The sequence below is a fragment of the Cucumis sativus genome, chromosome 2, assembly GCF_000004075.3.
Source record: "Cucumis sativus cultivar 9930 chromosome 2, Cucumber_9930_V3, whole genome shotgun sequence".
Lineage (NCBI taxonomy): Eukaryota > Viridiplantae > Streptophyta > Magnoliopsida > Cucurbitales > Cucurbitaceae > Cucumis > Cucumis sativus.
Genome location: NC_026656.2, coordinates 18,625,949 through 18,637,712, shown reverse-complemented (window position 1 = coordinate 18,637,712; position 11,764 = coordinate 18,625,949). Strand labels below are relative to the sequence as shown.

Sequence of the window (11,764 nt, the reverse complement as noted above, 5' to 3'; positions counted from 1 at the left end):
TTTTCTGATTAATTTTGAAAATCACATAAGACTTTATATCTTAAATCACTTCCAACCATCTAGCTAGTTAAAAGAGAAAGTCAAGTTCTGAAAATGAGAAAGAAAAAAAAAAACCTTTTTCTTTTTGGAATTTAGTTAAAAGTTTAGTTTTTTGTTTAAGAAAGATGAAAGCTCGAGTAAGAAATTAAACAATATATATATAACTTTAAAAATCAAATAGCTCCTTTAGTAATGAATCTCCATAAAAAAACTAAGTCAAAATTAAAAAATAATAATTTTTAAAACTTAAATATTTTTTAAAGATAAAAAAGCATATCAAAGAATTTATAAATTGTAATAAAATAGACGTAAAAGAAAGTGTATTAATATTACCAATGATAGAAACAGATAAAAAAAAATTAGGAAGAGAGTAGGGTTTAGGGGAGCATGCAAGGGTGGACAAATGCATTATTACTCTTCTTTCACATTCACCGACATTCATTATTCCCTTCCCCCTCTAACACTCTTCATATTTTTATGCCATAATTATTCTCATTTCACAAAATCTCACTCCATTCTTTATTCATTTGATAAACAAATACAAATCTGAGATATAAATAACAAGTAACAAATAAATAATCACCAACATAAATCTTACAAATAATAAATAGGATAACTTATTTGAAAAAGAATTAAGAAGAAGAAACTATTTATTTCAACAAACTTACTAGATCAGTAGTCTAATAGTCTATTGAATCAAATTAAAATAATTAAGAGAATTTAATTGTAACCTTTTTAAACTGATGTGCGTGATCAAGTTGATATCAAGAAATTAGCTAACATCTCGATTTTTTAAAATATAGGTGAATAAAGTCTATAGTATGAATAGAAGAATTTACGATCACCATAAACATGTTTTATCGCTTATGACTTAAGAAGCATATTACTAATATCATGTTTAGTTAATTAAGTTATACATAATTCCTCTATATAAATTAAACTATAAATTTGGAGTTGAGAATTATGCTTTCTTTTTTCTTTTAATGATTTGAAAAAGTGTAAGTTTGAGTAATATATGTATTTGATTTAGTCAAACTATGGTTTGTAAAAGCATATATACTAACTCAATTACCTCTCTCTCTAATAAAATCCAAATTAAATAGATAGATATATAATGTGAATGAGCGTGTATTTTCACTATATGTTATAAAAAAGACTATTTAATATTGTTATTTTTATAAATGTTAGAGGCTATAAAATTGTATTTTGATTTAAATTAAATACTATGATCTTGTTAAATACCACTTCTTTTAAATATAATTACTCAATTTATGACTTAGAGAAAGCCATGGAAATTGATAAACTTTAAAGGAAACAAAATGATAATGTGGTATGATGGTTTTATTTAACTATAATGAATAGAAAACTTATAATTATTTTAAAAATTTGTTGTTATCTAGTAAATATATATAGTTGTTACATTGTTGGATTTGATTAATGATACCACCAATGCACAAAATGGCACTATTGTTGAAAGTGATGTTTGTTTATATTTATTTATTTTGAAAAAAGCATACCCTTCACCTATATATTATTATTGCTCTTCCACTTTGTTGGGACTAATTGTCTTTCCCAACTCCAAACCCTTAGACATTATGTCTACCCCTTGACTAATTGTCACTAATCCCAAATGGTATACTTATTTTACTCTTTTAATTTGAGAGAAAAATTAAAGATGGAAAAAATTTTACATTTTGGTTAGCTTTGATTTTATTTAATTAATTAACATTTTTATGTTTAAGTTAAATTTAAAGGGAAAGTTGGGTCATTATGAAAAAAGAATAGAAATTCAACGTGATAGTGATATGTTATGGTGGGATGTGACATTTTATTTTGAATTATACCATATAGTTCATGAGTTTGGATAAAGCCAAAAAATGTCACAGTATATATTCATCTGGCTAGCCTCATGATTTTGTTCCAATCGATGAACAAAGCATGTATATGAACAAAAAATAAAATAAAATAAAAGCACACCCTTTGGTCTTTATATGTTGATGTTATTAACTTTGTTACTGGATTTATCTTCTACGATTCTACAAGTAGTTGGCACAAATAGTTGGCGTCGTAAGGGTGAATAAAGAAATTTACATGATTTACTAACAATATGTTAATATGTTAAAGAATATTTTATTATTATTATTTTTGAAAAAATACAATGCATGATATGGAGATAACGTACATGACATCATAAACTAACATCATGTAGTTTTTTTTATACTACTTTAAAAGTCATTACTATCGTATCTTTTTAGACGTAGGAATTTATTTGTGTTTCTTGTAAGACGTAGAAACTCATGATTCTCCTGTTCGTTTCAAATATAAGACAACTAATTTGAATTTTGAAGCACCTCAACAATAATGATACGTTATAATGGGAACAATACTTTTTTATAGTGTTTTAAAAGTGCTATGACTACTAGTTGAACATTCCTAACTTGTGGCGTATAAACTAAGTAGCGATATGATTGTTTGCTATCGAACGTAAGTTTTTAATTCATCTTTGTACTAGTAACCTAATGGAGAATGGACTCATAAAGAATGGTTCAAATGTTGGAACATGAAATAGGTAAGGGATGAAGAAGGAAATTATTGGGATGGTTAAAAAGGTTTTGAGATAGTTAATTGGAATTAAAAGGTTTGTAGAAAGTAAATTAGAGAGTTTGGAATTAAGAATGAGGGAAGAATGGAAAAAGTAGTAAAAATAGGAAGATGTCATAGGTTTTAGTGACAAAACAAAATTGTGGAAGAAAAGGGGGGAAAAGGGAAGTTTAAAGGATGGTTTTTGTAATGTAGTGTTGGGAGCATGCAAAGCTCGACAACTCAACAATAGAAATGGCACACACCATCCTACCCCTCATTATTACTTTCTTTCACATTCACCGACATTCATTATTCTCCTCCCCCACCCCACACACTCATTTTCCTCTCTTCCCTCTTTTGACTCCATCCATAATGTTATTTCCCCGCCGTGGTTCCAAATGTTCATATCCAAATACCTTTAAACTTCAACTATAATTAGATTATTGGAACATAAATCAAATGAATTTGGATTATATAGCAGTGTCCAACTCGTTCTACTATGGAATCAAACACAACCCTACAATAGAGTTAGTGTAAGATGGGTGGAGATGAACGAAAATAAGTAGATGTTTGGTCAAATTGAATAGGTGCATAACATCGTACCTGACTGACCCACCGCTTTCGTATCTCTCAAAAGTGTAAACTCTAAAACTAAATAAAAACCCCTCATCTTCCTACCACTTTCTTTAACCTCACTCTCATTTATCATCTCTCTTATTCTTCTTCTTTTTCTTCTTCTTTTTCTTCTTCTTCTTCTGTCTGTCTCTTTCCTCACGCACACACACCACTGACTGAGCTGAGAGAGACAAACAAACAGAGAAAAACAGAGAGAGTTATTGTGAAATCTGACCCATTGGCTCTTAGTCCCAATGCCGTCGGAATCATCCAACAGAAACAACAGTAGGCCCCAACCACAACATACCATGGGCTTTCCTCCCCCTCCTCAATCCGACCCTCTTCCCTGTCCACGCTGCGATTCCCTCAACACCAAGTTTTGTTACTACAACAACTACAACCTCTCTCAGCCCCGTCATTTCTGCAAATCCTGCCGCCGTTACTGGACTCACGGCGGCACCCTCCGCGACGTTCCTGTCGGCGGCGGCTCCCGCAAGAACTCCAAACGCTCTCGCTATCATAACATCAACAATACCCCTTCCTCTGTTTCTGCCTCTTCTTCCACCTCTGTTTCCTCTTCCACTTCTGCTTCTTCTTCCTCCTCTGTTTCTCTTCTCCCCACCGCCAATGCTCTCAACAGTGACATCAACGATACCATCCCTGCTCCTGGAACTTTCACTTCTTTGCTCAGCTCCCAAGCCTCCGGATTCTTGGCTCTTGGCGGATACGCCTCCGGTTCCGGGTCGGGTCATGCCCCTGCAGCGTTTGACGATATGGGGTTCGCTCTAGGCAGGGGATTGTGGGGTACTGCTTGTCCTTACCCTGAAGTTGGGGATCTCGTTGGGAGTTACGCCACCGGTGGGGCTCCGGAGACGTCTTCTTCCGGGTACAACACGTGGCAGATGAATGCCAATGACGGCGGAGGAAACGGTGGAGTTGTGGACGGTGATTTGCTGGGTTGGCCGGACCTTGCTATTTCCATGCAAGGCAAGAGCATGAAGTAATCTAATATAATAATACACACAACAACATTTTCAATGCTTTGCTTTGAGTTCCAAAATCAAATGCTCTCTAATTTCCTTCATTTTTTCCCCCTTCTCAGTGGCTGTTTCTGGATCTTACCTTCTTCAATTTATGTGTTTTTTTCTTTTCTTGGGTAAATGTTTGTTGGGTATAGAGAGTATAATAGAGACTGATAGGATACAGCAAAAATATTGAAAGCATACACCTTGTGGGTGAAAATGGTGTCTCTGTCACTATTAGGCCTTTTTATTTTCTTGGGGTTTTGTCAATTATGTCTGAAGTTGCAGAAACTCTCTTCTTCGACCAAAAAAGAAAAAAACGAATGTTTTCTGGGAGATTTCCATTTGGATCTGTTTATACAAATTGTGTTATTTTGCTTGCCATCGTTCATCTTCTTTATACTTTCGCCATTACATTATCAAATCCTTATATATCAATCTGAATCCGAACCAATCAATTCAAAAGAGAAAAGAAAAAAAAAAAAAAAAAAGAAGAGAAAAAACAGAGTTCGCATGATTAGTATTTAGTATGCAACGAGGAGGATCCTCGGATCCATGGCTGCCTGATTCAAAACCCAATGCAAAATCCACTCGATTAATAAAAAGAAACGTTTAAGTTAAAAGAACGAGAATCCCAAAAAAAGAGAAGAGATAGGGAGGTTAAAAGCAAGAAGAAAACAGGAGGTGAGGTGAAAGAAGTGATGGATCAATGGTTCCTTGTGTGAAGAGACGACGAACGTGGTTGCTGTGTTGTTTTTGGCGTCAAATCAAAGACTAAGTCATTTGACATTTGACATTGAATATTGGACATTGGACTTTTGACTTTGACTGATAATGGATGTGGAAGTAGTAGTAGTAAGAGAAGGAAGAGATCAAACGTGTTATTGAGAGAATGATTGGTAATGGGGATTTAGGGGGCAATAGGAACGGAAATAGCGCTTTTTACTTAATATGTGTAAACAACTCAGAGCATTAGCCCCATTTGTTAGCGCTGTGGCCGCCCCATTTCTCCATTCACATACTATCATCATCATTGCTCTTGTTGGCCTTCCTTTCTTTTCCTCATTTTCTATTTCCCTACCAATCCAACACCCATTATCTATAAACAAAATTATTTCTTTTTTCCTACCTCTTCTATCCTACCCTTTCTTTCAATAAATATATATATATGTATAGTTTCTAAGAATTTTTGTGGGTCTTATCAATGTTAAAGAATATTTATTATCAAACAAGATAATAAATGTTTGTTTTTATTTGTTGAGGTCTATGCTTGGATTGATGAAATATTTTTGTAATATATAAGTCTGGGAATTATATTGAATGTTTGGTAGAATTTTCATCTTTTCTTTTTGACATGAACGTTACAATTTATTTATAGATTATGTCAACATTACTTAAAAGCAATTTATAACAATATGTCAATTAGGATATACTTTCTTTTCGAAATTGGAGCGAAGTTCTTTGTTATCTAAAATTATAATAATGAAATGAAAAGTAAGAGTATAAGAAGAACGTCATCCTAATCTCTTCTCGCCACATGGATATTTCTAGAAGCGAGAACACACCCGAACCATGGAAACCAATTCTATATTGGAATGTTGAATGTGTAAACTTTGATTTGAATATTGTCTTGAAATTCAAACTATACCCAAATTGTCACTTTTTTTACTTGGTTTATAACTTAGAGCAAAACCATTAACTTCAATTAAAACCGGAACATGTTTTTATTAAATGTAATCTATAGAAATAGATTCTTCATTTAAAATTTGGATTAGTTTAATAATCCCATCAATGCATAAAGTGGAAGTCTCGTTGAAACTTGCAAAGTTATGTTTAATTGTTTTATTAATTATGAAAGAAACATCCATATTATCATTAGCTCTTCCACTTTGTTGGGACTAATTGTCTTTCACAACTTTGAATGCATTGGACATTGTGACTAACAACCCTTCACTAATTCTCATTAATTACTCTCTTACTTTGGTCCCTGACTCGAAGTTAGTGCAGGTAGCTATTATAAACATACAAATTAATAACCATAATGTTTAACATTTTTTATAACCTATGATTAATTACAATAACACTGTTAACTTTTTTATTAAGGATAGTTGCAAATTTAACAATTAAATTCAAAATAATTAAGTATATAGCAACATTTTAAAAAAAATTGTAAATATAGCAAAATTTGTAAAATTCTATCAATGATAGAGTCTATAACCGATGGACCATGTTGTAAAAAATGATCTATCATCGATAGATCATACGAGTCTATTATTGATACAAGTCTATCAGCGATAGTTTTGCTATATTTGCAATTTTTTTTAAAATGTTGTTATATCCTTAATTATTATTCCTCAAATGTTCTTTTATTACAACTACCCTAATAGAAAAAATTACTATAATGACCCATTTGGTGGCTAAAAAGCCCATCAGTTAGCATTCTCTATAACACTTATATTTTATCTAAGGAACGGTTAATTCTCCATATTTTAATCACTAACGTTGAGAGGAGTGTTAATTTAGTGAACTATGAATGTTTTGTGTTGAAATGCTTCAAACAATCTAATACAAAAGGTTTAATTGATTTGAATGTTTTGTGTTGAAATGCTTCAAACAATCTAATACAAAAGGTTTCGTTGAACAATCAATTAGGGAAGGTACAAGGATGGTGAGCCCTACTTTAGATTCAAGAGCAATGTCTCAAAAAGCTTTTTAGTCTTTGTATTTGAACGTATGTAGTTATTTACAATGTGTATATATAAACTATCTAACATGGTGATGTCGTATTATATTATGAAACATCATTTCTAAAAACATTTGTTTTTCTTTATACTTGTAGATGTAGCTAACACATTGTCAGTCAACTAAGTATATTTGTGTGTCAATCCTTACATTATTAATTGTTGATTTTACAGTGTTTTAACAAATACACATTACAAATTTACAATATTATATTTTATTTATGTTAAATTAGGTCTTTAAAGTTTATAAGTGTCTAATACGCACATTGAATTATAATTTTGTGTTACATAAATGATTTAAAGTTTAAAATCGTTAAATTGAAAACAAACATTTAGTTGTGTAATAAGTTCGTATTATGTTATTTAGTTGTGTAATAAGTTCGTATTATGTTAACTTTTTAACTGAAGAGTATATCGGATGTGAAAATATATTTTATAATAGAGCGTTGAGACTTTACATGATAATCTGATAAATTTTTAAGTTTTTTATTTTCTAAAAATATGTATTAGGGCTCTCTTTTCAATTTGTTTTTTTTTTTTCTTTCTAAAATTCAAATTAAATCTAATTTGAATTATTTTTAGGGAAGGTTTAAAAACGTTATAAAAATTTAAAATTGTACAAATCGTGAAAAAGTAAAATTTTTAAAACATTGTTATACAACTACAATTTTTAGGTGTTAATGTTAACGAAAGGTGAAATGACGTTTTAATTTTTTTTAAAAAAATTATAAAAGATAAATGAACAAAAAATTATAGTTATTAAAAAATAAAATTTAAATAACGGTATATTACATTGACATTAACGGTATTTCTTGATTTTTTTAAAAAAATATGATTTTGTGCGTGGAATAAATATATAAATAATATAATTCAATTTTATAACAATTATAAAATATTAAATTAACGACTCTCCGTTTCTTTGGACAGCAAATGACGTATGCGCTTTCGTCACTACTTCAAAACTTCACACTTCACAACCACTAAGCTCCATATTTTTGGCCTAATAAACTAATTAGACAACATATAATTATAATATTAGCAGCTAAAGTATATATTAAAGAAAAAAAGAAAAAGTAATTTGTGATTCTCTATAGAATCCGAACTAAAAATACAAAATATTTATACTTTCATTTACTAAAAGGGATTGGGCTTTTGGTAATTTCGCACGCGAATATGGCCAGCGTGTAATTGTCTAATAAAAAAGTCAAAAAAGTCTATCCATTTCACCTTCTCGTCGCCTTCCTCCGTCGGCGTCGGCGGCGACGTTTACTCTTCATATATCTTCTCTTTTTCATTCTTTCAGTTTGGGTTTCTCGTGTTTTTCCTCTTCCTTTCCTCTTATCGATCCTCTATTGGAAACCGAGCTCCCCCTCTTCTCAGATTCATCTCGTTGACTTACCTCAAAATCCCATCTCCGTTCATCCACACTTGACTGATTCTTTGATTTTCCCAGACTCCATTCAACCCCTTCCGGTTTGTAGTTCCAGTTTCAATTCCCCGCTCCGGAAGCCGATTCTCTGTTTTCCGAACAAGATATGGCGTTAATCCTTCTCTAGGCTGTTCTGATTATTCCTTTATCGTCTCTGCAACCAACCTGCGTCAAATCCTAATCCACCTACTCAAATTTGTAATCATGGCTATTCGTGTTACTCTCTCCTACTCTGGTCATGTCGTCCAAAACCTAGCCTCCTCCACCGGCCTTCGGGCCGGTAACTGCCGCGTCTTTCAGGAGTTTTGGGTCCGATCTTGTATTTTTGGCTCGACCCATAATCCGGAGCTCAAATCTTCTGGAAGCGCGCGCAATTATCGGTCCGATAGCCGGCGGTTCAAGCCGGGTGGCTCTGTTGAGAAGGCAACTGCTATGTACAGTACTCTCACCGGAGAAAGGGTTGGGGAAAGCCCTAAGAATCCGATGATTTTGGGTTTGATGTCGATGTTGAAATCGATGGGTGATTCTTCTGTGATCAGTACGGGGATTTCTGGGGTTTCTTCGTTTAAAGCTACTTCGATTATACCCTTTTTACAAGGATCGAAGTGGCTTCCGGGTTATGATGTACGATCCGTGAGCGACGATGTGGATAAAGGCGGAACAACTGTTTGTTATGATTATTACGATAAAAGTGGAAATGATCAGTTTTATGAGAATGATTTTGAGAAGAGCTGGGTTTCGCGCTTGTTGAGTACTTATTCAGAGGATGCAAAAGCCCTCTTTACGGCTTTGACTGTCAGTGTGCTCTTTAAATCTTTCTTGGCAGAGCCGAAATCGATTCCTTCTTCTTCCATGTGTCCAACTCTGGAAGTAGGTGATCGTATTTTAGCAGAAAAGGTGGGACTTTAGTTAATGAAATTGAAAATTTCTGAATTGACTTGTTGATGAACAGTATTTTATTATTTAACATTACTGAGATCTTGATTAAGTTCTTTTATGACTATGATTACCTTAATTAAACTTTTGAACGTAACGGCCTCCTAACAATCGTAATTAAAAAAAAAGAAGCTTATTTCTGTTTTAGCTTTTAAGGTCGTGGAAGTTGCCTTACCCTGTTCCTAAACTGATCGATTGCTTTTCCTTCTTATATTAGGTTTCATACATTTTCAGGAAACCTGAAGTTTCAGATATAGTGATCTTTAAAGCTCCTCAAATCTTGCAGGTATTACTTTAATTAATGAGGTAATTTTGAGGAAATTTTCCTGCTTTTGTAATGTTGGATGCTGATGTTTTCTTATGCCTTTTCGCAATTCATTTAGGATTTTGGAGTTAGTTCAGATGAGGTGTTTATTAAGAGAGTTGTGGCTACATCTGGGGACGTGGTTGAGGTAAGTGTTCTTCAAAATTTTAACTTTTCGTTTCTTTATTATGCTATAATTCTATGCTTTCTCTGCATTCCAAAATAATAATAATTATAATAAATAAACAAATAAATTTTATTATTTGTTCCTTTGATTCATATTGGTAAGCAAATAAGTGAAACAATTTATTAACCTGAATTTCAAGTAATATCAGATACTTAAATCCACTAGATTATGGAGAATTATGAAGATAAGTGAGGATTTTAAAATAGCTTGCACTAGCATCATGGGATGGAATATTTTGGAGTCATTAGTCACTTAGTTTTTCTTTCAAATATTTTGGTAGTTCAGCACTGAATATTTTGATCGGAGTATTTCAAAAGCATTTGAGATTTGACCTTTGGTCGTCTTGTTTTAAACTTCTGACCAGAATTAGTGTGGTTCGCTTTGCTTTGACGCTAATCACTTGGCATTGAAATGTCTAATTGTAGGTTCAAAAAGGGAAATTGGTGGTAAATGGTGTAGCTCAGGATGAGGACTTCGTGTTAGAGCCAATTGCTTATGACATGGAACCGTTGGTAATTGTCTTTCCTTTTCAACCTTCATTCCCTCTCTCTCTACCTGTTTCTCTCTCTCTCTCCAGAGGCAGATTGAAAATCCTGAATACTGTTCTAAGGATAGACTGTTTGCTCAATCCAATTATCTTGTTTTCTTCTACAGCTAGTGCCTGAAGGTTATGTGTATGTAATGGGAGACAACCGTAACAATAGTTGTGATTCTCATAACTGGTAAGTTCACCATCTCAACTTTCATGTTGTATAATGTGAGAGTACCATTTGTATTAGGGAATATATAAGGAATATTAGTTTTATATATGCAACGATAGTGGTGATTTGAGGGAGTTTAAGTTCTTAGAAGTGGGATCATTATAGTGAAATCAGGATTGTCCATATTTGGAGGGAGGGAAATAGGCTATTGTTATATCGTGATTTCTTTTGATAAAACAGTATAGGGCTATCTTGTGTTTTCTCTGTGTTTGAATGCCTACCATCTAATTGGAACTTGTGGTATCAACTTTTGGCACACACATGTTTTATGTTATACTATACATGCCGTAACTCTCCATGATGCTTTCTCTTTTCTTTTTAAAGAGAATATCGTCCATGTTAGCCACCAATCTTTCTGGATAATATGGTATACTGACTCTATTTCTTCTTCTCCAGGGGTCCACTCCCAATTGAAAATATTGTAGGTAGATCATTATTCAAGTATTGGCCTCCTTCCAAGGGATCCGCTATGGTAGATGAACTACGTGTTGGGAAGATTAATCTTGGGATTTCCTGACACAATGTCCTTGGTATTAACCTACCCTGTTACACCTTCACAGGGATGAAATTGCTCCTATTTGATACCGACAGCTGCAATATCTTTGCATATAAAACTTGGATCGGACTTCATGTCCGAGTGGTGTGTATTAATGAAAGTAACTCCTGTACCTCGTGATGTCATATCCTATGCTGTTCATCCAAGATGGGATAGAAAAAAAAAAGGAAAAAAGAAAAGAAAAGAAAAAGAGAAGAAAAGTAAGGAAAAAGTAGAGGGGAAATGATCTTTTGGCCCCCAACCAATTCCAGAACCAAAGTTCTCAAACTTCTGATAGGTTTGTGTGTTCCCGACTTCGAAGGAATGTCGAAAAGGCTAGAAACGTGCATCATCCACCTTGAGCTTGCTCTATTATTTTGGTTCTTGTGCACATATATAGCCGAGATGAAAGGACTTGCATAGCAAATGTATCTTAATTAACGAACAAATCTATATTTTGTGTGTTTTGTGCTTGTGGTTTCTCGGCTTTATTCATCCTCCATCTCTCCATGTCTTCACTTTTGTGTAATTGTAGAGAAGGAGATGCAATCTATGTATTTGAATTCAGATATTTCAGATAATTAGTATTTTCTGTTCCTTTAGATGATATGA

General features: G+C 33.1%; 2 protein-coding genes across 2 annotated transcripts; both read left to right on the top strand.

Annotated features, from left to right (window-relative positions):
- Positions 1-3,133: 3,133 nt before the first annotated feature.
- LOC101223079 (dof zinc finger protein DOF1.6) lies at positions 3,134-4,643 on the top strand. The gene has a single exon (XM_004152675.3). The coding sequence runs from the start codon at positions 3,492-3,494 to the stop codon at positions 4,239-4,241; it is 750 nt and encodes a 249-aa protein (XP_004152723.1). The 5' UTR covers positions 3,134-3,491; the 3' UTR covers positions 4,242-4,643.
- A 3,590-nt stretch (positions 4,644-8,233) lies between these two features.
- LOC101222362 (thylakoidal processing peptidase 1, chloroplastic) lies at positions 8,234-11,754 on the top strand. The gene is made up of 6 exons (XM_004152672.3): positions 8,234-9,326; positions 9,583-9,651; positions 9,749-9,817; positions 10,282-10,368; positions 10,511-10,578; positions 11,014-11,754. The coding sequence occupies exons 1-6, from the start codon at positions 8,634-8,636 to the stop codon at positions 11,132-11,134; spliced, it is 1,107 nt and encodes a 368-aa protein (XP_004152720.1). The 5' UTR covers positions 8,234-8,633; the 3' UTR covers positions 11,135-11,754.
- The last annotated feature ends 10 nt before the right edge of the window (positions 11,755-11,764 follow it).